The following is a 26,728-nucleotide window of genomic DNA, read 5'->3' as shown; positions in this document are numbered from 1 at the left end:
CTCTGTGATTGGCCCTCCTGATCACATGACGACCATGTCCAATCACAGCCGTCATGTGATGTAAATACAGAGCCGGTTGCTAGGCGATCGGCTCTCCTCTCCTCACACAGAAGTTGTCAGTGAGGAGAGGAGAGCGGATTGCTGCAGCCGGCTGGTGATCAGTCAGTATGAGCTGTTTTTTACAGCTTTTTACTCACTGATCTCCAGTCTAGTGTCCCCACAGTGTAAACACACAAAGTTAACACACCTCCCCAAAACACATGTCCCCACTTAGTAAAAACACCTGTCCCCCACATGTGTAACAGTAAAATCACATGTCCCAATGATTATCTGCACACACATGTCCGTGATCACCTGCGCACATCTGTACATGATCCTTTGCCTACATCTGTCCATGATCACACAAACCAATTATTATACACTTAACAGGACTTTTTTTACCAAAAACATGTAGCAGAATACATTTTGGCTTAAATTTATGACAAAATTTGATTTTTTGGATTTCTTTTAAAATAGAAAGAAGAAAATATTTTTTTTTTCCAAATTTTTTGCTTATATCGCAAAAAATAAAAAACGGAGTCGTGAATAAATACCACCAAAAGAAAGCTCTATTTGTGTGAACAAAATGATAAAAATTTCATTTGGGTACAGCATTGTATGACAGCGCAATTGTCATTGAAAGTGCGAGAGCGCTGAAAGCTGAAAATTGGTCTGGGAAGGAAGGGGGTGAAAGTGCCCAGTATTGATGTGGTTAAAAACCATATATCTGAGTTCCAGACAAAAAGTCTAGCAAAAGTGACATATAAATGACATCTTCTCATAGTTTATGGCTTTCTTTTAAGACTAAGTCAAAAGGTTATTTAGGAATTAAATTTGGTATGTTAAGCCACACAACACTGCCCTCTATTGGCCACTGTGAATAAAGGTTCGATATTGCCCCTATAGGTTATGGGAAGGAAATGACATGTGTTTATGACATCACTTATGGCGTGTAAGGCAAATACGCATCCGCATTCTAGGGGGAAGATAGAGGGTATACACATGACAGTGAGGGAGATTGAAACAACGGAAGGAGAGAGAGCAGGAGGAGAAGGAGGAGAACAGAAGGGAGAAATGTAGGAATGTTAGAGAAGTCCTTTGGGACACCCAGCTGATACCTCTCAAAACAACAGGTTTTCTAAATCTCTGGTAAAGTATTAATTTATTTTTACCTTTTGGTAATTGACGTTGTATGAGCATATGCTTAACTAACCTAATCAATGTTGGTAGTTTCAGTTTTGGCGTGAAATGAATTCTAACTGCAGTGTGGATTTGTTTCCCTTTTAAACAGAGATACATATCTTTTTATATCTATAACAAAACTGACTTCAAAGTCTTATAATTGAATTAGTTATAGTATGTGTTGAACCATAGGTTCATTCTAAATGTATTTTTATTTAAAAATAAGTCTTGGTTAAATTACCAAGTTTGTATATGGTTAACAAAATTGTCCATATACTGTAATAGAGGTTTAAACTTCAACACCTAGTTTGTTTTCATAGTCTGTAAAGCAACTAAGCCATCATGAAGTGTTAAGACATGGTATTTTTGTAACAAGAGCTTGTGGTAAAATTTCTCATCATCTGTATTACCAATATAATTGATATTTGAAATGATATCTTTGTGTATATCACCACTTATATTTGATATTATTTTGCACCAAATTTTTAGTTAATAAATATAAATATTTTAGCACACTGCTGTACTCCTTTTTGTCTTCAAACTAGTATGGATAAACGCATTTGAATTATTTGGCTAATTTGTGGAAAGATGTGAAAATCTCCTTAACCATAGATTTTTACATATTTCCATGAAAATATAATACTGTTTTAGTATTTCAGTATAAACATCTGACAGGTCAGTAGTAAGTGATGCAGAGTTCAGGGGTCAGTAGTAAGTAATGCAGAGTTCAGGGGTCTGTAGTAAGTGATGCAGAGGTCAGAAGTCAGTAGTAAATAGGTCACTTACTACTGACCCTGAACCGGTGTTCCAACATCTAATATTGGGCCCTGGCACCTCCAATGTACCTACACAGATACTGTGCTGTATATTCACTATTTAACAAACACTGCCTCATTCTAGACATGTGCGGTTTGTTTCGTTCTGAATTAAAATTCAGGCGAATTTTTGTTATTCAGAAATTCTCTGTATATGAATTTCCAAATTAGAATAGTACCGAATTTAAATGAATCCGAAATAACGAAATTCGAATTCGAAAACTTTTCAAATAGTTTTCAAACTCGAATAGTTTTCCAATTTCCAAAGAGAAATAAACAGAATAGAAAATATAGGAATAGGATAGAAAAAAAAATATTTCTATTGCTTTGTTTTCTATCCTATTTTATTCTTTTTGGAAATTGGAAAACTTTTCAAATTCAAAAACTATTCGAAAACTATTCAAAAACTTTTCAAATTCGAAAACTATTCGAAATTGATTTGAAAACTATTCTAATCGATTCAAAAACGAATAAACAAAACAAATCCCGAAAATGAATTAAACGAACGAAACTAATGTAACTAAACTAATTTATGTAAATAACAAATGGAAACTAAACAAATGTTTTCGTTCTGCGCATGTCTACCTCATTCTATACTATGCAAGTCAACTCAGACTCTATTTATCCACATGCCCAATATTCAACACGCCCACTGTTTAGCACAGTGTGCTGTGCGCACCACATTTTCCTGTTAGCAGGCTAAGGGGCCCAATTTATATTGCACACAGGCCTACTGCTTTCCGAAAACACCCCTGGCCCTAGTCTGTATGCATATGTGGTAGAGATCTTGGATTGTAAGCTCTTTGAGAGCAGGCACTGATGTGAACGTATATTATACTGTATGTGAAGCACTTAATTTATTGTCAGCACTTCTATAAATACATGCAATAAATAAATACCTGTAGGCATCAGAATCATACATTCGGCATGCCCCTGGCTCACCGCAGTTGTTCGTTCCCCATTTTATACAGGTTGAGTCTATTGCAGCTCCGTAGTATATCGGGGAGGGGATCCCACCTGTAACAGGAGGATAACCACATTTCTTTTCAAGACAGAATTGTTACATTTGTACTACAAAGACAGAGGATCGCCTCCCACAGATGGCTACATTTTATTGTTAGATGGGGTCTGAGCTCCAGGTTGGCAATAAAATTATGTTTCTAGTACAAAGCAATATTTCCCACTTGTGAGGTTTCTTTTGTCTGCCCCCCAATTGCCCACCTAAAAAGGGGCATGCAGTTACTCAGAGTTGTACACATGATAAAATTAAACAGCATATCACATCGGGTGGGCGATATCACCACCGAGGACCCATTTAAGTGTATGAGGGTGTGTTGCAACTATCCTGTGACCATGTGTAATGAACAAGGTTGCAGTGTAGTGTTTTGGCATTTACAGAGTAACAGGGTACCTCACCACCTTTCAGATGCTACTAAAAAGTGTTTTACCATCAAATTTCTATTTTTTCCATTATACCTGTATGCTGTAGTTGTGTGAAGCACCCTCTACCTTAGGTAGGTTCTAGAGTAGTGTTTTTGTTAGTACAGCCAGTAAGGGTAAATGTAGGCAGGCCTCGCTCGCCTGTTAGTTTTTGATCTGGGGGCTGGGGAGTAGTTTAGTGTAGAAGCAGGTGACTGACATGTACTTTATCTATCTGGTGCCTCCTTTGTTTCCAGGGGGTTCTGGAAAAGAGACAGGGCAGAGAGTGAGAGTGACATGGAGTGTATCTGGGAGCCCTGACCAATCCCCAACTAGGATTGGCAGGGGGCAGGCCTCCTATACTCATGGTCAGCCTGCTGGGGGAGGAGTTGTCGGGTGGAAGAACTGAATGATGGAGTGTTAGACTGTTGTGGCCCTTGAGGGAACCCCCTTTCTGGGAGGGTGAACTCAGATCTGGAGCTTGGGAGCTGGGAGGGAGCCTCTCTATATGGTCATTGAGAGGTGTCCTGGAAGAGGAGCAGGAGGAGGACAGTTTTGGAGCACTGCCAGGCAAGTCATTCAGGAGGGATCCATGCCAGGGTCAGTGAGTGAGAGGCACAGTGAGAAGCTCTGGGGGAGACATGCCAGGATTGGATGTGGAGCCAGAGGGAGAGACTGTGGTGTTGTTGGAGTCAAGTTGCTGCATCCACGAGGGTTGGCAGGATTTGCAATGGACTTTCTGGGATCAGTAGTCCACCAAGTTTCAGTTAGCACATTGTCCTTTTTTTGTCTTCAGTAATGGTTGCTACCACAGAGGGGACTGCAGACCCCTGCCAGCAAATGGCTATCAGTAAGATGTTGGGACTTATTCAGAGTGAGTCTTAACCAAGTGCTAACAGTGATAGAATCTAAGATTGTACAGTGGAAAAGCAAAGTGATCTTAAGCAGTGTGCTGGAGTAGTGAGAAGTTTGGGAGACTGTAAATTTAGATTCAACTATCTTTATTCAATCAAATGAAATTCATCATCTGGGCATCCCATGTCCCTTTTCCCCATCCAAGTTTAATCCCCTAAATAAAAACAACAACAAAAACAAGCCAAAGACTGATCATTGACTGACAAGGTGTGTCTGAGATGAATGTCTGGCCAATCAGGGTGCTGTGTGGAGCTGAAACACGCGGCGACCCCACGGGGGCACTGCTATGTGTGTTTACAATGGCGCTGCTGTATACATGAGTAATGGACGCATGAAAAAAAAAAACATTCTGCCCAGTTACAGTATCTCACAAAAGTGAGTACACCCCTCACATTTTTGTAACTATTCTATTATATCTTTTCATATGACAACACTGATGAAATAACACTTTGTTACAATGTAAAGTAGTGAGTGTACAGCTTGTATAACAGTATAAATTTGCTGTCCCCTCAAAATAACTCAACACACAGCCATTAATGTCTAAACCGCTGGCAACAAAAGTGAGTACACCCCTAAGTTAAAATGTCCAAATTGAGCCCAATTAGCCATTTTTCCTCCCCGCTGTCAGGTGACTCGGTAGTGTCAGGTGTGAATGAGGAGCAGGTGTGTTAAATTTGGTGTTATCGTTCTTACTCTCTCATACTGGTCACTGGGAGTTCAACATGGCACCTCATGGCAAAGAACCCTGTGAGGATCTGAAAAAAAGAATTGTTGCTCTACATAAAGATAGCTTAGGCTATAAGAAGATTGCCAAGACCCTGAAACTAAGCTGTAGCACGGTGGCCAAGACCATACAGCGGTTTAGCAGGACAGGTTCCAATCAGACCAGGCCTTGGCATGGTCGACCAAAGAAGTTGAGTGCACATGCTCAGCATCATATCCAGAGGTTGTCTTTGGGTTGTCACATGAAAAGATATCATAAAATATTTACAAAAATGTGAGGGGTGTAATCTCTTTTGTGAGATACTGTATGTGACTATTCAAAAATTATTTAATATATTTTCATGTGAACTAACGCTAGAATAACAACCTGAAATCTGTCTTTATATTTTCTTTTCATGACTCTATGCAAAATATATATATCAGACTTCATTAAACTGCAGAGGGCTGCCATTCTAACATCTTTCAGGCACTGAGAAGAGGAAGAAGACCAAAGGCACTATTTTCCTAGTCTGGTGATTCTCATTATAGCCCAGCGAGCATGCTGAGTAAGGCTGACCCAGGAAACTGTAGAGACGCAGGCTTAGAGTAGTAGTGTAACTGTCTAGCTGTAGAGAATGGCAGCTGTGACTGGATCATATTGCTGGCCAAACAGAATTACAAATCTTTTGGCGGGTCTTATATACTGTATGTATTTGGGGTGTGTTCAGCTACTAACCTGGAGTTCAGCTCATGTATGATAAAACCTGTTAGCACCCTCTTGGTTATCCCTTGACAAACAGGCTGCCTATATAGAAGGTCATTGAGACAAGGTTCCTCCTTGTGTGCTACGCAAAAAACTGTCCACAGATCCCCATATAACATGAGGTATTCATATACACTTTGTGTTTAAAAAGTCAGCACTTTCTGTAGCTGGTATGAGCCCCTGAGGTACTTGACCTTCACAGGAGTTCAGCAGCTTACCAATCGCGCGTGCAGCTAAGAGATGGAGTCCAAGACCGAAAGACTTTTCCTCAGGGGTGAGACTCCTGGGACAGAGCAGAAAATAGCATCAACACAAACAACTGCACAAAACAACCATAATGACACAATAATAAGAAGCTGCCTAACATCAGCTCTTTTTCATCTATATAAAGCTGCTCCACAGTGCTCACAGCTACTGAGGTCACTGAGTGTTTTGCTTTAAAGCTCATTTACTGGATTAGGTTGAATGTATACTGTATATTATATGTTGTATATGTTAGATATACAGTATATATTCATTTTACTGGGCAACCCCAACTTTCTGTTTTGGAGGCTTTGTAATCTTTTATTTTCTGTATTTAAAGGGAAACTCCAGCCTTACCTTCAGTCTTGAAAAGTTTTACAGGCTCCTCTCCTGTCCTGAAATTGCTTACTCTAATTTCACTGCACACTGTGAGCTTCTGTCAGTGTGCATCAGAAGTTGCAGCAGCTCCGACAGAGCCTGCCTCATTGCATGTCAGCATCTTCCAGCTCTCTCCTACCCAGCCTGACTGTCCCAGGCTCCAGTAAACAGTTTAAGGAATGTCTTTTGGTATTTTATTGTTTGAAGAACAGTAGAGGGAAACTTGGGCATAGGGTACTCCAAAACGCTTAGTAGTTAGTAATTAGAGGACAATCTTTTCTAGAAATAGTAGCTAATGTTGGACAGTCCAAGTCCCACAGCTAAAGACCATGGGGCAAGTCTTTTTGACATCTGGTTACCTTGCGCCACCACACAACTGCAGTACCCAGTGCAGCTTCGAGCACACTACTCAGTCAAAGGGATCAATTTAAGGTCACTATTCACAAGTCCCCAGGGCAGCTGCTGCTCACAAGTCCTCAGGACAGCTGCCTCATTGCAGCTTCCTCCGGACACTGTGTGTGAGATGGCACCTCTCAGGACCAGATCCCCTGTGGTGTAGTTCTGCAATCAGCTCTAAGCAAAGTCCTTCCAGCCCCCCAGCTCTGGCACTGCTGAGGCCTCTAGGGCAGCTGTATAGTCCATTGGCTGCCTGAGAGCAGTAGGCCCTCTGTCTCTGTAACCCTCCTGGGGAGAAGGAACCCTGCTGTCTGGTGTCTCCATTCCAACCCATCTCTGGACACTCCTCTCCAGGGATTGGCTTAACACCATAAATATCTAGGCCGGTTGTTTTGAATCTCCTGCCATAATCTCTGGAAGCTTCTTTCAGAGGCAGTGGGAAGCAATCTCCCAACCTATGAGACCCTGAGCATGCCAGAAAAAACAATTACTGCTCCCTCGATTACAAAAGGCGCCAAAGCTAAATTGTGGAAATGGAAACATTCAACTTAACTCTTTTATTAACATGTCGATGACAGTGGAGGGAGGTACCAGGGAAGGCAAAAAAAAAAATAAGCAGATCAAACTTTAGCTTTAAGAATAGTATACTTGGATACTTGAACATCTCAAGGCTGCCCACAGATTTACTGTAATGCCGCATACACACAATTGAAATTTTGGCCTGCAAAAGACCGATGAGACTTTTTCATCGGAAAATGCGACCGTGTGTATGCTCCATTGGACTTTTGCAGGCCAAATTCCAGCCAGCAAAAGATTGAGAGCATGTTCTTAATTTTAGGGTCGGGAAAAGTTGCAATTCGAAAATGCGATTGTCTGTGGCAATTCCAACGCGCAAAATTCCTACGCATGCTCAGAAACAATTTGATGCATGCTCGGAAGCATTGAACTTCATTTTCTCGGCTCATCGTAGTGTTGTACGTCACCGTGTTCTTGATGGTCGTAAGTTCAGCGAACTTTTGCGTAACCGTGTGTATGCAAAGCAAACTTGAGCGGAATCCCGTCGGAAAAGCCGTTATATCCTTTTCCGACGAGAAGTCCGATCGTGTGTATGCAGCATAAGATTTAAATGGCCTGGGGTAACAATATTTATTATGTATTTTTTTCAGAACTCCAGAATCTGGGAGAGTCACTGACAGCTCAGAGTATGTGGAGGACACATTTTGGTTAGAGCTGCTGGAGTGTCATCCCCAATTAGGTCACTTGGCGGTCATTTCAGCAATTTGTCTCCCGGCTTTCTAAATCCCCTAAAGAAGATCCCAGCTTTATTACTTGCCTGTCTGTAACTCCTAGCCTGGATGCCCCAGAAAATTAAATTTTTACCCCTTAGTGACAACAAATAATAGCAGAATGGTCACTATGTAATACATAATCCAGAGTAGGAAGGAGGCTGGGGTTTGGAGAAATGAAATTAAAGGCCTGCACACCGGATGTGCCCACTATGAGCAGTTCCCACCATCAATGGCTTGAGTTCCCAGGTCTCTACACCTGCTGTGCCCATTATGATGGGTTCACACTATCCCTGCAAGACAGTTCCTGGGTCTGTTCACCTGCTGTGCCCATTATGAAGGGTTCCTAGGCGAGCAGGAACAGAACTTGGTGTATGGTGGGAAGATCTTACTTCTGGATTCTTATAAGAAGACTGCAGGTAATTCAGCCTACCAGCTTCAACTTATAACTGAAGTACTAATTTTGCATAGGCTAACCCACTGAACAAATAGAAAGGTTATTGGCTCAGCACACATTACCTGATGAGCACCATGTATCCCGGCATGGCCCCCAGTGAGTAGATGAAGCAGCAGACCAGGTTGAGGATCATAAAGTATAGGAGCATTGTATCACATTTCTCCTCCCGAGGACACTGTCCCAGTATGGCAGTGCTGTTCGGGGACAGGACACAGCTGCAGTTGTGAAAAACCTGCAGAAAGATGACCAGAGCCACGTTGTAAGCCAAGAGGAACACCATTTTATATCAAAGATATGAAGATAAAGCTGTAGTAAACATAATCACCACAGACAAAATACTTAGCAAATTAGAGGGCTAGTCCACTCAAAAGTTATATTTTAGTGATAGGTGGAACTTGGGGGGGGGGGTGCAGATTTAGCCTTACATTCTAAGTGATGGTTGTCACAAAGAACAAGAAGAGAAAAAAAATCGCAAAGGGAACATAGCCTGCAGTGAAAACATGACAAAACATGATACCTTTCCAACTCCATGAATAAGGTAGCCCTTGTGGTATGATTATGTCAGACTTAAAGCTGTACAATTATTTTGCATAGAAATTTGGCATTTTATATTGTAGGCCTGTAATTCTTAGTATTAACACACTTAAATCTGTCCAAACAAGAGTCTAGTGGACATGATAGTGGTATGATAAAGTTTGAAACACAAAATTATAATATAATAAATAACTATAAATAATTATAAAAAATAATATTATAATAATAATAAAATTAATTTCCCCACGATTCACTATCGCTCAATTCTGCAAGTGTTCTAATTTACTATCGCTGTTTTCTAGCTGGTCTAAAACTGCTTTTGATGGGACACTTTTTGGTTGCCATGGACAATCTCAAGTTTCCAGGCAGAAAGAACAGAATATATAATATAAAATTACAGGCAGGGCACTGGACAAAGCTCTAGGGACGAAAGGGAATCTGTAAGATTACAGTGTGTCATGAATTTTGTACTTTTTGAATTTGCCGCCGGCCTCAACAGGGAACGGAGCCACAGGGAACAGAGCCTGGAACACAGAGGCATCGGGCGGAGGACACAGCCCGCAGATACAGCGGGGGGGATATAGCAGGATCCTGGGGACAAAATAAGTAACCTGCACCAGGATCCTGCAATGCAATCCCGAGTGTGGCTCGGGGTTACCGCTAATGGCACTGAAATTTAACCCCAAACCACACTCGGGATTACTGCCAGGGAGGTTAAAAAAGGCTTTAAATCTGAACTCTGGTCTTCCTTTCAGTCTTTCACAGATGTACAGGCTCCTCTCTTGTACTGAAATTGCTTATTCTGATTTCACTGCACACTGTGAGCTTCTCACAGTGTGCATTTGAAGCTGTTGCAGATCAGATAGAACGTGTATCATTTCCTGACTTGAAGGCATCATCTAATCTTTTCCTCCCCAGTCCCTGTCCCACCCCTTTAGTTTCATTCAGATTAAATTTCAGTTCTTTCAGTTATGTAGGCTCAGCATTACATGTGGGCATTTCCTAGGGTGGTCTGCATGCAAATATAGCCTGCCTAACAGCCATTCCTCAAGACCGACATTCACCCATTTTTATATTTGCATAACTCCTCCCTAGAGCCAACCCACTGCTTTTATCAGTTCCGGGTTGCTCTAAGGCTCGATTCACATCTATGCATGCTGCTTTTGAGCGTTTCTGCAGTGCTTTTTGCGATGCTTGCCGTTTTTTTGGACACACGGTTCTACCGCAATTTTGACGCGATTTGCGCTTTTTTTAACACTGTATATAGCTGGTTGCTAAGTAGGGGACCAGGAAGCCAGCCGTGCATTCTTAACAACCAATGAGTCATCAGCTGTCAGCAGGCTTCCCCGCATGTAAAAAAAAAAAAAAATGGCAGTTAAAAAAATTGTGAAAAAAACAGCGTGGGGTTCCCCCCCCAAGTCCATACCAGGCCCTTGGGTCTAGTATGGATTTGGAGCGGACCGCCCCACGCCAAATTTTTTTTTAAAAATGGCTTGGGGTCCCTTCAAAAATCCATACCAGATCCTTATCTGAGCATGCAGCCTGGCAGGTCAGGAAAGGGAGGGGACGAGCGAGTGCCCCCCTCCTGAACCATACCAGCCCTCAACATGGGGGGGTTATCAGCCTATTAGCCATGATCTACCTATGTTACATCACAGAGAAGTACAGAGACCCAGTGGTTATGCCACTGGGTCTAAAATTAGGTATGTACAGTAATAATAGCAGAAATGTTTTATTTCAAAATTGAATTGGCATGTTGATGAGGGGGGAAGGAAGAACCAGGGAAAATAAAAAAAAAGTTTGTTTTAAATAATTTAAATAAAAATGTAATAAAAAATACTATAGTTTAAAACAGTTTACAAAATAACCTGAACTTCAATATAAGCTTTTACATATGTAGATGGAATTTAACCGCTCTTGAATTATAATTATAGTTCTGATGGTAATAATGAATGTTGGAGAGGTCGCTCAAACAAAAAAATTGCAAGATACTCTTTAACATATGTGGCTAAAGTACCCCAGGGTTAACGTTTATTGGGATACTATATTACAATTTATATTATCAGCACACACACACACACACACAAATATAAAAATGAAAAACATATTTTTTCATACCCAGAATCAGAATTGTTACTAAAATGTACACTGCCAATTCTACATTGAAAGTGGCAAAATCATTGATAACAAAATATTGGAAGTCTGAAATCAATCCCAAAAGGAAAGAATTGTATGATACCTCCTCAAACGTAATTCCTTTATTTGAATTTCATTACCTTATTTCATTAAAGTTTTTTCATTTTCGGTTGATTTTTTTTAATCTGGGTACATTTGTTTTCTTTTTCAGTTTTTTAACTTTGTATTTCATGTTTTACTATTTATTTTGTTTTTTTTATTGTTAATATATTTTTTTTAATAAATTTTTATCATTTTTTGGATTAATTTTGTTTATTAACTATTTTATTCAAATTTAATTACTTTAGAAAAACCATATTACATCTACAAAAAAATCCTAACAAATTTATGACACATTGGAAATATTGTAAACTTGGAGAAAATAGGGGATTGGCGCTGTTCACCAGTGAATAAATAAACTATTAACAGACTCTCACCACAAGGAAAACATTGCACCACAAATCTGAGTGAATGAAAAACGGTGAAACACAATATAATTTAGTATGTATAGATGAATATACACACTAAAAATGCCAGAAAGTGTGCAAACTGCTCAAGGTGAAGAAATATATAAAAAATAATAAATAAAAGTATCTCCAAACAATAATATAAGTGGATAATCGATCAAGTGTACAAAAATAACACAAAATCCAAGAATAATAATTAATAAAACATGTAGGTGAATTGTGCCCTGAAAAAACACAGTGTTATCCACTCCAGAGTGGTGTTATACCAATTATGTGAGGCTGAATAGTGATCAAATAGAAATGAAAACAAACGAAAAAAATCAATATACATTTGGTGTGCATTAAAAATGTTGTGATCAAAAATTACTCAATAAAAATGAATGAATAAAAAAATGTTTTTGAAAATTTTTTTTTTAAAAACTGGCATAATAGTCTATGGTTTCAAGAAAAAATGTCCGTGCATGCAACAAATCCAAAAAAGTGCCAAAAAAATGCTATATATATATTAAAAAATGTCCAGTGTGTATAAAAAGTTCTTGTGCAGCAATCTAGTGTATCTTCAAATGGTTCCAGGTATGTCCGTCCCAATAAATATATACCGTCCTGTGTGGAGCCCCCTCTAGTGTCCCCACTCACCGGAACGCCCAACCCCTGCAGGGGTAATAGACATGTAGACGTGAGTCCTATGATCCAAGAGGTCGGTGTCCCCTTCACCACCTTCTCTCCACTTGTGTCACCAGACCGCTCTCAAATGGCATCCGCCAGGACAAAATACCATATACGGGGAGAAGAGAAGAGCCTCATAGTGTGAATCCAAAGATAACTTTATTTAGCTTAAGCTTACATTAAAACTGAAAATAAGAAAATGAAAACTAAGATCTGACAGCTCTCTGCCGGCTGGCTCCACGCCAGAAGCCGCAGACTGTGCAGTGTTCGCGGCGTGCGTTCCACGGCCGTCTACAGAAACCGGAAGTCAATGACATAGACAAAAGGTAAAAGGACGTATGCGTACCAAGAGGCCACGCCTTACGCGTTTCGTCATCAAGACGTCATCTGAGGCTTAAGCTAAATAAAGTTATCTTTGGATTCACACTATGAGGCTCTTCTCTTCTCCCTGTATATGGTATTTTGTCCTGGCGGATGCCATTTGAGAGCGGTCTGGTGACACAAGTGGAGAGAAGGTGGTGAAGGGGACACCGACCTCTTGGATCATCGGACTCATGTCTACATGCCTATTACCCCTGCAGGGGTTGGGCGTTCCGGTGAGTGGGGACACTAGAGGGGGCTCCACACAGGACGGTATATATTTATCGGGACGGACATACCTGGAACCATTTGAAGATACACTAGATTGCTGCACAAGAACTTTTTATACACACTGGACATTTTTTAATATATATAGCATTTTTTTGGCACTTTTTTGGATTTGTTGCATGCACGGACATTTTTTCTTGAAACCATAGACTATTATGCCAGTTTTTAAAAAAAATTTTTTCAAAAACATTTTTTTATTTATTCATTTTTATTGAGTAATTTTTGATCACAACATTTTTAATGCACACTAAATGTATATTGATTTTTTTCGTTTGTTTTCATTTCTATTTGATCACTATTCAGCCTCACATAATTGGTATAACACCACTCTGGAGTAGATAACACTGTGTTTTTTCAGGGCACAATTCACCTACACGTTTTATTAATTATTATTCTTGGATTTTGTGTTATTTTTGTACACTTGATCGATTATCCACTTATATTATTGTTTGGAGATACTTTTATTTATTATTTTTTAGATATTTCTTCACCTTGAGCAGTTTGCACACTTTCTGGCATTTTTAGTGTGTATATTCATCTATACATACTAAATTATATTGTGTTTCACCGTTTTTCATTCACTCAGATTTGTGGTGCAATGTTTTCCTTGTGGTGAGAGTCTGTTAATAGTTTATTTATTCACTAGTGAACAGTGCCAATCCCCTATTTTCTCAGAGTTTACAACATTTGGATTGCACCTAGGTGCTTTCTTTATCTGGGGCTGCAGTTCGGTTACGAGCCTGTCCTGAGCGCGGAAGACCAATACATACATTGGAAATATTGGTATGACCATATTTACAAAAACACTAATAAATACCACGTTCTCTCCTAAATCTTTTTCTGTAATAATTTACACATTCCCTAGATTAAGGCTTACCTGTAGGTGCTGTAAATATCTCCTAAACCTACATGGTTTAGGAGATATTTACAGTTCCCCGTACAAGGATTTCTTCTGCGCATGCACCGACCTATTCGGCGCATGCGCACTTTAGAAATCTCACGCTGTGCCGTTCCAATGGATGGTCATGCCGTGACTGGCGGCTCCCGCACGCATGTGCGGGAGTGACATCACGCGATTCCGGCCAGTCACAGAGTCGGAGTCTGAGACCCCGGAAGGAAGATGGACGCTTCCAGCCGGCGAGGAAATCAGGGACATCGCAGGCTCCTGTGTCAGGTAAGTGACACATAATGGGCTACTATGCGATGCATAGTAGCCCATTATGCTTTACCTTTGCAGGGAAACAAAGAGGAAGTAAACCCATGAGGGTTTACTTCCTCTTTAAATGTAATAGTAACATATAGCATATAACATATAGTATACAGTATGTCACTCTTGTTACTGTTTACTGGAGATTACAGAGCACAGGGAAATTGGTGGAGCAGCTCTGACACCTACTGGTCATATTGGCTGTAGCAGCTTTTTATGACAAATAGTGTTGCCTCTATATGGCTCCATTCACACTGCAATGTGTGCATTGAGCGCATAAAAACACATTTGCTTTAACGTGAATTTGCTAGCGGTGTTGCGTTGCATTATAAAATGTGCTGAAATAATATATTTTTTTTAAACTTCACTAAGCTTTATTTGTAAATGAAACTGCCACTTACTTTGTTGACTTTTGCGATTATGCTTGTTGCAATGCGCTCACATGCAATTACATTGCGTCGCATTGTGAAAAAAAAAGTTCTACTTTTTTCAGCGCAGGACAGGGCACATCAGCGCAATGCACTGGTGTGAACTATTCCTACAATACATTGATTTTACAATGTGTATGCACTGGCATAAGATAATCAATGAATGTGAGCGCATCTGGTTTGAATGGACCCTAACAATATTTACACAGCAGCGCACAACATGTTACATGTCAAAGGCAAGAATACACCGGGGTGAGCTGTGACTTTCTTCAGAGGTGGAACGCCATCTAATATGAGAGATAAAATGATGAAGGGAAATTAAAACAAATTGATAGTGAAAGTTTGAAAAGAGTTTTAGGTAACTTTACCAAATTTTGCCTTTTCTGTTAAATTCATTAGAGCCAAGGGGAAAGGAGAAAATTAAAGTGTTTTTGTGCAATGTAATGGCGAAACATTTTTTTGTTAGTTTTAGTAAGAATCCCTTAAATGGATACAATTGAAATAACTAAAGGCAAAAATTTTTTTTTAGTTTTGGATAAAGTAGAGAGGAAATAGAACCCCTGTCAGGTTTTTATTGCAGTCTGTGCCCCCACAAGCGAGATCCATCCTCTCTATTTGTCTTGTTTACCGTTATCATTGAAAGTGAAAGCGAGTGAAAGAAAATCCCATATTTTGGGTTGTCCCCAGAAAAGTAATAAAGGGGAAATCTTCCAATGGGGATAGTAGCTCTGGTGACCTGGGGGTCCCTGAGGAATTCCCTTAATTTGCAGGGATTTCCTCTCACTTCCTGTTTGGCTATGGGACCGGAAATGAAGGGAAATCTCCACAATGGGACGCAGATGGCCAAAAAGAAATCTGACAGGGGTTATAACCCTCCCTTGCTCCATCCAAAATGAAAAAAAAGTTTTGCCTGTAATTCCACTAGAAATCTATACTAACACTATCCAATCCTAAACCTGCTGCCACCCCCCCCCCCCCCCCCCCAAATACTAAGTCCTATACTAACTAGCCTGTAGACAAAAGATGTCTATACTTACCAATTCTTAGGGTGCTCCGGTATGGTCATGTGATCTCCCCAGCGGTCAACTTCAGTGTAGAGGAGAGGTCGCTGACAATGGCTGCAATGCCTGGGTGGTGACGTCATCCATATACTTACTATGGGGCATCCATTGTCAGCTGTCCCTCCTCTCCCCTGAAGCTGGTGCTTGAAGCTGATCACGTGACCGGACTGCACCCATAGAATAGGTTAGTAAACATCCTTCCTCTACACTACAGGCTAGTTAGAATAGGGGTGGGAGCAGATTTAAGATAAGATAGAGTTAGTCCGGACTTCCACTTTAAATTATAACTAAAGTCCAAACTTTTTTATAGTGTGGGATAGCATGGAGAGGGATTAGAACCCCTGTCAGTTTTTATTGCTGTTTGTGTCCCCCCCCCGTTAAGGAGATTCACCCTCTTACCATTATTGAAAGTAAAGAAAATCACACATTTTGGGTTGTCCCCAGAAAAGTCATAGAAGGGAAATCTTCCAATGGGGACACTAGTTCTGGTGACCTGAGGGTCCCCAAAATTCCCTTAAATTGCAGGAATTTCCTCTCACTTCCTGTTTGGCTATGGGGCATGAAGTGAAGGTAAATCTCCCCAATGGGACACGGATGGCGAAAAAAAAAATCTAACAGGTGTTATAACCCTCAATTGCTCTGGCCAAGAAAAAAAAATGCCTATAGTTCTGCTATAATGTGGGTGTAATGTGCTTTAAAAGAGATGTATGGGATTTTTTTTTTTCCAGAATCAAACTTACCTAGGTGGATGCAGTGTTGGTCCGATGCTGCGGTTCCCCACTGGCTCTAACACTGAGAACCGAGCGATGGAACTCCACATGGTTCTCAGAGCTCCGTGAGCAGAGAGCTGCTGTTAGTCACCGCTCTCTGCTCTGCCCCCCCCTCCTTGCTCACTGGGGCGCTGAGCTGTCGAGGGGGTGGGAGCGGCTGGCTCAGGCTTCGCTTAGAAGCTGAGCCAGGCATGTGGGCAGATCCTGACTCCATTGTCACGATCTTGCCCGAGCCAGCTCTGTGACGTCAGCAAACAGTGGACTTCAGCCCCCTGTCTGCCGAAAGCGGATCACAGGAGTACAGAACGAACTGCACTCGTGATCCATAGGATGAGTACAGCCAAACAAGCTTTGGCTGTACTTCTCCTTTAAATGACTCCCCATTAGCTGAGAACATGACTTTAGACACAAAGAAAAAGAGAACCCTCAAGGTTTATAAACATAATCATGTGATCTCCATGTGAGCACTCACAGGCCAATTATATGCCTTTGCTGATAAAGACAGGATTGGGTCTATTGGTAGGGTTAGCATAAAGGCTGGTCTTATTAGTAAAGTCATTGACCACCGGAACATAAAGATCACTTCTTTCCAAAAAAACAAAGCCAGGTGTTTGACCAAATTTTGCTTAGGCAGCCCAAAAGCACTGCAAAATCTGAGGATAAAAAACACACAAAAAGTCAGTGCTATACACCTGAAGACTAGCTGCTAGCAAATAAAAGGCAATATACTCAACCTTCAATGATAGACCAAAACCATATAAATGCAGTGCTGGAAATACAAACCCCATAAATACGCGTTTCACACAGTGGCCCCTGAGGACGCACTGTCCTGTGAAACGCATTGGGTGGAGCTTGCTGCAGGACGTCACGCCGCCACAATGGAGGTCTAAGTGCCAGTGATCGTTGTAAGTGTCAGCGGCTTGTTTTTAACTTTTTATCCTGTGTATTTGGATTCCATGTGTATATTCTTGCTGCTGCTCATAATAAAGTACTACACTATATGGTTGTCACTGTCAGGGCTGGGCTCAGCTCTCCCTTCTCAGTGCTCAGGTTGCTCAGCTGTCGGTAATTGCCAGTATTCATTGTTCCACAGTGGCTCACCTGGTGATCATTTCCTGCTTGTCAGCCAGCCCCTTCTGGCTAATCAAACTGCCTGGTTCATTCATTCCGTGCCTTCACCTTGGTCAAACATATCTGGAGACTCTACTGTGTTCCTGTTGAAGACTTGTCTGGCTGACGGTCAAGTCACCTGAGGCCAGGTGACGGATGCACACCACTGGGGTTGTGGACCCTTCGGCTGGTTGCTGTGGATGGAGCTCTGGATGGTTCAGGAAAGCAGCTTCACCTGAACACTGACACAGACCAAGCAGGAAGCTAGAGCGTAAGATTCCCCAGGGCGCAGAGTCTAAGAGCCAGCAGGTATTCACCAGAGCCTTTAGTGGTGAGGATCAGCTGACTCCAGGTCATGGCCCCCAAGGTCTCATGCTCACGGACTGGCTCTGGTGGACAGAGCGGAAGCAGTAGTTCAGTGTTAAGCATAGGATAGTCAGGAGGACACGCCAAGGTCGGGGCAACTAGCAGACAGGGATGGTCAGGAAGGCACGTCAAGGTCGGGGTTACTAGCAGACAGGAATGGTCAGAAGGACACGCCACGGTCAGTAAACGGAAGTCAGAGATAACATACAGCAGGATGCCAGACCACAAGCCTAAACACAACTGTTGCTCGTGCAAGGCTGGCTTGCAGTGCACGGATTTAAATAGTGTTTCCTGTTAGAGGCTGGGTTGGAGCCATGCTGAGAGAAGATTATTTAAACATGCAGGTGTGAAAGCGCAGTCCCTAAGCTGATGCACAGAGCAGAGAGGTAAGCAAACAGACAGGGCATGAAACATTACTGCAGATTCATGGCACCGATGTCCCTTCTGGTTCCTGATCCTGTCTGCTGCCTCCGACTACGCTGATCTCTGGCTTCCTGATTTACTGGCTTGTTCTGACTACCCGCTTTGGCTACCGTACCCTGGCTATGTTTTGACTATGTTTACTGATTTGTACCATTTCTTCCATTAAATTAAAAGGTGTGATTTTGACTGTATTTTCTATCTCCGTCTGATTCATAGTTTCTGACAATGGTGCTTTCTTTGTTTCATTGCCCAACGAGTTGAGCATTGCCCTCTGGAAGATATAGAAAGGAAAGCCAAGGATGTTTCAGATTGATGTCTGCATTTGTTATCATCATTAAGCTCTTTTTGCTGCACACTCACCTGGCAGCATCATTGGTGGTGAGTGTGCATTGCATGTGGGTGAAGGCTGGTGGTCTGTTGGACAATTTCTCTTTGCGCAGTATGGCACTTCATTTACGGCTGTAATTTTGTAGATGACAGTTTTTTTTAGCAGCGTTACACTATATAGTTTCTTTCCTGAGTTCCACTTTGTAAGAGGACGCTTTGATGGTCAGATTGGCTGGAAGAAGTAGAAGTGGTTCCCTGTGTTTGTGACCTTTATGCATTTATGCTGCACTTAACTGAGCAGCCTGTATCTCTGGTGAGACAGTAATCCAGCTGACCTGAACACAGAAAGGATCATTCCTTTGAGCACTAACTTTATGAACTTTATCACATATTTTTATATATCTATGTAGTAAGGTAATTTGGGGTCATAAACATGTAGTCAAGACCCACCCATATCAGATCAAAAAGATATGTCCTGGAGTGCCAACCCTAATTATATAGTAAAAAAGAGGAAAAGTGTAAAGTGGGCGTTAAACGGTCAACTCCAGACCTAAGTATTACACCACAGATATATATAATAATAGCCTTATTACCTGGAGGTATTCTCCACGAAGTGCGGACTCTGAACATGGCATGTATTGTACGTTTTGGTCTCCCCTTAGTCCGGACTCCTCAGATGGCCACTACGTAGATAACTTTTTGCTGTTTTGTTTTTTATCTTTCCTTCCCCTGCCCCCCCTCTCCCCCCCCCTTTTTTTTGTATGGATTGTAACGTATATATGTATGCACTTTGTATATTTTGTGTATTTTTTTGTTTTAGATGTTGACTAAACTATGCAGTAACCAAGCCTTGATGAAGCGGCTTTAGATTACAACCGCGAAACATGTCGGCCATAATTTGCTCTTATGCAATATATACTGTGTGTCTATCACTGTCTTGTATTCTTGGGGATTAGCTCTCCCCTTTTTATGTATATGTATGATATATATTTTCTTTTGTACGCCTGCTGTGGTTTATAATACATTTTCTCATTTTTATATATATCTGTGTTGTAATACATATGTCTGGAGTTGACCGTTTAATGCCCACTTGACACTTTTCCTCTTTTTTATTTTCATATATCTATTTATGTATTTTGTCACGATAATATTTAATGGTGTTTGTATTTTAAAATATGAGGATGCTTTTTACAACATTTTGATGAAAAAAATAGTAATATTTCTGTGTAACTTTTTTCAGTAGAATAACGCTGTCCATCACTACTTACCACACCCTGCCCACTTCCACTAGAGGAGGAGCAGCCAGCTAAACAGGCAGAGACGAAGGCCATGCCATTATCACCACACACAGGGTCCCAGACATCGGTAGGGCAGTTGCAGTTCAGGTTACAGTCCGCCGTTAAGTTATCTGAATAGGAAGTGCTCTCAATTCTGAAACACATGAAGATTTTTTTGTGTGGATCAAACCTGCGGTGCAATAAATACACAGTAACATGTCTATGTTTAATGTAATGGAAAAAGTTCTATTTTTTGGGGGGGATTTTCTTTGTTTACGATAAAATTATTTTACATTTTTTCTCTTTTTACCACCATTTGTATGAAAACTTTTACAAATTTACACAGAGTTGAGTGTTCTAGTTGTACAGCTCAGTGCTGCCTGCATGTTTATTGGAAGCCTCTGAGATGGTCAATGAGAACAGGTCTCCCTCTGCTGGGAGAGCGGTATGGGGTATCCCTCCTCTGACTTCTATAGCAGTGTGTATAGCTTGATCTCCCCTGCTATCAAATCTTTTTCTTTGAGCCGGTATACTATAGATCACATGTGTCAAACACAAGGCCCATGGGCCGAATCTGGCCCGCCAGGCCATTTCATGTGTCCCTTGCACCCAGGGATTTTTTCAGCCAGAACGTGGTAGAACTCCATTCTGCCACCTCTGGCTCTCACCCTCTGCTCACCACTGTCACTTGTAAACACAGAAGCCTTCTGTGTTTACAAGGACAGCACTCATGGTGGGGCACGGTAGGAACGGATGCTGACTAATGATCTCCCTGCAAGTGAGAGATAGAGGCAGAGCCACCAACGCTGCCAGGAGGTACTAGACAAGGGCTGTGACATGCACAGAAGCTTTTGGGGGGGGGGGAGATGAGGGCTGTGGAGGGAGATGTGTACAGAGGTAGGGGATGGGGGGATGTGGTGCAGAGGTCAGAGTTGGGGGTTGAGGGGTGGAAGTGAGATGTGGACAGCCTGTAAAAGAGAGCTGAACCATGTATTTTGTGCATAGCACACCCCAAACCTTGCACTCTGTATGTAGCACACCCCTAAACTCCTGAACTCTGCACTCTGTACATAATGCACTCTTGAACCCTGCACACTGTACGTAGCAAACCCCTAAACCCTGTACTTTGTATGTAGCTAACCCGTCAACCCCGCACTCCTGAACTCTGAACTCTGAAAGCCTCATACTCCCGAGTACCCCTATGTGTAGATACATAGTCTTACAGATACAACCTGCCCTTTGAGGGCAGCCATAATGCTGATGAAGTCCACAACCAAGTTCAGTTTGAAACCCCTGCTATAGATCAGAAAAAGAAATGAAGAAAAAAAAACTAAAACCACTGTACCTTCACTTCAACACTGAAACTTCCAGAATATTCTAATCGCTATCAAAATAATTAAATTAACCCTGACAGTTCCAGATTAACCTAGTTGGATCATAAGTGCTCAAGCCTTGCTTGAGAGTGGTTACAGGGTTTCCTCAGAACACAGAACCCCACAAAAGAATATATTGGGGTTCCCACCATTTCCCCATTTCCTACCCATCATATGTCACAGTGAGTCCTGCCACTGTCGCATTCTTGCACAACATAGCAAAGGCCAGAAAATAGAGAAGATATTCTATTATGGAGGTGAAAAAACCAATCTTGGCAGCCAGAAAGGTGGAGACCTTGTATTTCTTCATTAAAAATCCACCCAGGAAGTAGCCCACAGCAATGACAGGCAGGCTGTACACCCCTGCAGAGACAGGACATATTAGTTGACAGGGCCTCAGGGGAGGACATAGACAGATATTCATCAAGTAATGTTCTTAGAGAGCTCCTGGTACCTCTGGATGCCCGTGGGTTCCCCCTAGTTCCCAGCTTCCAGAGGTACATAAGCTCTTCATTCTCTGAACGCACCTATCAAAAAAATGGCCTCTGATGCAGACTTCCCATACTGCTGCTCCAGGTATTTGGGGAAGAATGAAAATAAACCAACATAAGCGCTGAACTGAATAACTGTGACCAGAATGAACAGCATATAGACCTTATTCTTCAACAGATTCTTTAAAAAGAATAGAAATCCTGCAAGAACAAAGAAGGCTGAAATTAACAGCAGTCGATGGATTGTATATGTTCTGTACATGTGGAATGATAATTTATTGGTTCCAAGTGATCCTATGACACCATCACATTGCTAGCTTTCACTATGCTGGATCTCTAACTGATTGCATAAAATTATTTCCACTGCCAGCTTTAACGACACTGGCTCTGAGTGATCACATGACATCATGAAATGGCCAGCTTTATGAATATTGGCTCTGGCTGATCAGATGACATCGCACTGCCAGTTTTTACTACATTGGCTTCAAATGATCACATGATATCATCAGAATACCAGCTTTTACTACATTGGCTCTCAGTAATCATATGACATCATAAGACTGTTAGCATTCACTACATTGAGCCTGAGTGGCCTCATGAGATCACTATATGAAATTATGACTGATCTCACCTTGCACTGTGAGCTCCTTGCTCTTGGCAGTCTCTGTATTGCTGTCAGGTACTGGTGGCTGCAGTGTCTCCCTCAACTCAGTCAGACCCTCTTCCCCCTCTTTGGGCAGAGTCTTTGGAAGAAAGCAGAATGGTACAGCAGCGAAGAGGTTGAGGACTCCACTGACCAGGAAACCCATCCACCAAGCTCCAACCCAACGCGTGTCTGTCATAGTTATAAATACCTCATCTGTAAGGAGAGAGGGGGTGAAATTATGTACACTCCTTAGACCTTGATGATGTCACTATTTCCTCATAATATCATTGGCTGTAATGAATAGCATTTAACCCCAGAAATATCTGCCCTTAAAGTGTGTAAATTCCAGTGAAATAAAAATGACCCACATGACTTTACCCAGATTTATGAAACCAACATCAACGAAGATTTGTGCCAAGTAAGACGCCAACAAGGAACCCAGCAGCGGCCCGAGGATGGACAGAGTTTGTATTATTCCTGCAGGACAGAGGAAGACATCAGATGCAGCATCAATTTTTTCTCTCGTAAGATTATGGGATGTCTACATGATAATCCCCATCTTAAGAAGCAAACATGCATAGGTACATACTGTATTTATGACAGCATGCTATATGATGTAATAAACCCCAGTAGTGTGGGAAGGACACTTTTGTGGTGGGGTTTCCATTTATCTGATCAATTACTGTACCAGATTTCAAAAGAAGGAAAATGAAAAATTGAAAATATAATAAATATTCATGCCTCTCTCAGTAAATACGACTTACCAATATAAAATGGTGAGTTTTCCACTTTTGCAAAATCATCCACATAGGAGAGTCCCAGAGGCTCTACTGGGGTCTCACCAATTCCTTGTAGAATATTTCCAAGCAGAACAAAAATCCACATGAAGGATTCGGAGGAGCCGACTGCACACTCTGCCAGAGAAAGAGACCGCAGCATGATGAAAGGTAGAGGTACGAAGGAAAGACAAAATCACAGAAATTCCCAGCTCAACTCACCAAGCACTTTGCTTACCAACTGAAGTAACCTGTCTAACAGTATGCGTTAAAAACAGGGGTTTAGTTAGCGCACATTTGCAAACGCATGCTTAAGCTGCAGAGCCACTTCATACTTCATAATACTGGCACTCCAGTATTATCTGCAGTCCTAACTCCTGTATATTTATGAGAGTCCCCACAGTGGAAACACATGCATTCTAATGGATAGATAGAGGGCAGGTGAGCCTGGAGGGAGCCCACCCCTCCTTAATGGCACAGGGGTGCACTGGACACCCAGCACATAGCACAATGGCAGCAAAGGTGTCCAGTGTGTCCTTTGCCAGTATACAATCAGTAACAAACAAATGGCCCCTGCCCCCATCTATAACTGGCCTTCACAGCAAGGAGCACATGGAAGGGCAACACATGAAAGACTAAACCAGAGAAATTCCCAGCTCAACTCACCAATCAGTCTGCTTACCAACCCATTACACATATGCAAACGCATGATTAAGTTTGGACTGCAAGTAATACACGGTGCCGTGAAGAGGCCTTGCAGCTCACACATGCGTTTGCAATTGTGTGCTAACTAAACTAAACCCCTGTTTTTAACGCATACTGTTAGACAGGTTAATTCGGGTGGTCAGCAGACTGGTTAGTGAGTTAAACTGGGAATTTCCTCTGGTTTTGTCTTTCATGCGTTGCCCTTCTATGTGCTCCTTGCTGTGAAGGCCAGTTATAGAAGGGGGCAGGGGCCATTTTGTTTGTTATAGAGGTATGAAGGAGCCTTGTCAGATTTGATAAACTACTAAGAACCTGATTCTAGAAGTTACCCTCCGGGAAGTCCAACTCAGCGTAGGGACGGCTGTGATTGGCGAGACACAAGTGTGCATGAGATGTCATATTGTCTGATGTGTAGTCGGCAGCTCTGTCAAACTGATATCTGCATAGGACAGAAAATCAGTTAGGGATAATATAATGATTTACATTTCATTTAAAGCCCAACTCCGGGAACATTTTAAAAGATCCCTTGCAGTGGGGATGCACCTTCTCTCTCTTCGGAGACTTTTGATTGATGTTACAGCGTACAACAGGCAGAGGAAGCCCAGGGAGACGCCGCTACTTTTTATACCAATGCGCTATTATCAGCCATTTCTTGTAAGTGCAATCCTCTTGTTCACAATAAATCTTTTTATACATACTGCACTATGGGCACAATTTCTTGCTTTTGTTTCTGAGTGACAAGGACCCTATCAGACCGGGACATCCATACAGGTTTTTGGGAGACCGAATTCCCTGAGCTTGGTGAGATCGCCATTGCGGTCATCCCTGCGGGTAAGGAGACTACATACTCACCCTGGGTGTTTTCCTGTTTGGAGGAATGGGACCTCATCACTCTTTTTCTTCACTGCATCATGGATAATATGTGGTTCTGCACTTGAATGGACACGCTTTCTTTATTGTCACACAGATTTGGACTTTCATCTGGATATTTTTACCTTTAGATTTCTCATATGAGTGTTAGTTCACATAACCTTTTGAGACTTTTTGATGCAATCTTATTTTATAGTTTATGCTACTTTATTCACCATTGTTATTTCACTTATACTGTATGATTTATTTATTCACATGATTTGATTAATTGGATGCTATTTGTCAGTTTCCCTGGTTTCAACTATAGGGACTTATATTTTCACCATTACTGAATATCTGCAATTTTATTGTATCTGATTTTTTTTTGGTAATTTTCTGTTAGTTTCCCTGTTTAAGCTATAGGAACTCTGCCTTAGTTTTCCATCCGAATACATTTTTTTCACCATCATTGCATATTTGTAATTTATTTTATTTCTTTTTGTTTCTATATCCAGCACTGCACCCACCCCATGTTTTTCAAATAGTTTTACTTACCTGATCCTCTGCTCCCTTGTAGATGGCGCTCCCCCATGCTCTGGCTGTTGACTGTCCCTCATCATTAGGGTTGCCACTTTTTCTTCAAGCCAAACCCGAACACTTTAGAGGCGCACAGTACGTTTTTTTGTTTTGTTTGTTTTAGTATACATTATAGGATTGTAACAGACCTGGGACACCTTTGGGCACTCCAAAAAGAATAGTAATGTGGCGCACATAGTGCCCCCTCACTCTCCTCTCAAGCCCTGTTCCGAGCCACATTCCTGTCTGAATAATGTGTCCGGGTTTCAGGTGTACTGAAACCAGGACACATGATTCAAAACCCGGACTGTCCGGGTGAATACTGGACAGGTGGCAACCCTACTCAGCATCCTTACGTCCAGTGCAGGGCTATGGACCCTGCTTTAGTCTTCATGAAGTCAGGATCCTACAGAACTGGAGTGTGGGGGGAAGAAGCTGGGGGGACCAGTCTAGCTGCGGAAGCAGTGGAGGATCAGGTAAGTAAATAATCCTATTTTGTTCCCCTAGGCCAAAACATGTAATTGACCCTTGTAGTGCAGGCACAGCCCCTGCAAGGGTTATTTTTTTAGTTGCCTAAAGTTGGGCTTTAAGGGTTCCATAACATCCTTAAGAGTGTTCAGCCCTGACCTCTCTTAAATATTTATCTCTATTGCACCTATAAATTTAAATTATTTTTACTGAATATTACTAATAATATTTAACACTAAACTTCAGGCAAACAGCATCCTACATACAGTATACACAGATAGTAAGGAATATGGAATTATGTTCAGCCAGTCTTGTGATCCAGACACTTCTGAGAAACCGCATAGCCACAGTTGAGTTTCTTCAACATAGTAAAGGAATACAGCTTGGTCACCTACTCACCCTCAGCCTGTCATTTAACGATGAAGGAGAAGCAGAACATCCTTAAGAGTGTTCAGCCCTGACCTCTCTTAAATATTTATCTCTATTGCACCTATAAATTTAAATTATTTTTACTGAATATTACTAATAATATTTAACACTAAACTTCAGGCAAACAGCATCCTACATACAGTATACACAGATAGTAAGGAATATGGAATTATGTTCAGCCAGTCTTGTGATCCAGACACTTCTGAGAAACCGCATAGCCACAGTTGAGTTTCTTCAACATAGTAAAGGAATACAGCTTGGTCACCTACTCACCCTCAGCCTGTCATTTGACGATGAAGGAGAAGCAGAACCCTGGTGAGGTCATCACTCTCCTCATTTATATTCAGTGTCGGTTCACACT

The 26,728-nt window shown here is 41.5% G+C and overlaps 1 protein-coding gene across 7 annotated transcripts in view; it reads right to left on the bottom strand.

Moving 5' to 3' along the window:
* Window positions 1–26,728, bottom strand: part of LOC141132689 (solute carrier organic anion transporter family member 1A2-like) — a 52,434-nt gene that overhangs the window by 4,391 nt on the left and 21,315 nt on the right. For all 7 annotated transcript variants that reach the window (XR_012242954.1, XM_073621412.1, XM_073621410.1 and 4 more), the window contains 10 exons: window positions 24,375–24,484; window positions 23,329–23,478; window positions 22,943–23,041; window positions 22,550–22,777; window positions 21,955–22,119; window positions 21,595–21,790; window positions 20,046–20,208; window positions 8,658–8,827; window positions 6,054–6,118; window positions 2,936–3,053 (listed from right to left, as the gene is read on the bottom strand). Coding sequence is in view for 6 of the 7 variants with exons in the window: in XM_073621412.1 (XP_073477513.1) it covers window positions 2,936–3,053; window positions 6,054–6,118; window positions 8,658–8,827; window positions 20,046–20,208; window positions 21,595–21,790; window positions 21,955–22,119; window positions 22,550–22,777; window positions 22,943–23,041; window positions 23,329–23,478; window positions 24,375–24,484 (1,464 nt within the window). In the remaining variant the exon portion in view is untranslated. The remainder of the gene's footprint in view (window positions 1–2,935; window positions 3,054–6,053; window positions 6,119–8,657; window positions 8,828–20,045; window positions 20,209–21,594; window positions 21,791–21,954; window positions 22,120–22,549; window positions 22,778–22,942; window positions 23,042–23,328; window positions 23,479–24,374; window positions 24,485–26,728) is intronic.

This window comes from Aquarana catesbeiana, linkage group LG03 (genome assembly GCF_042186555.1).
Source record: "Aquarana catesbeiana isolate 2022-GZ linkage group LG03, ASM4218655v1, whole genome shotgun sequence".
Classification (NCBI taxonomy): Eukaryota; Metazoa; Chordata; class Amphibia; order Anura; family Ranidae; genus Aquarana; species Aquarana catesbeiana.
Note: the sequence above shows the minus strand (reverse complement) of the source record. Positions and strands in the feature narration are given on the sequence as shown.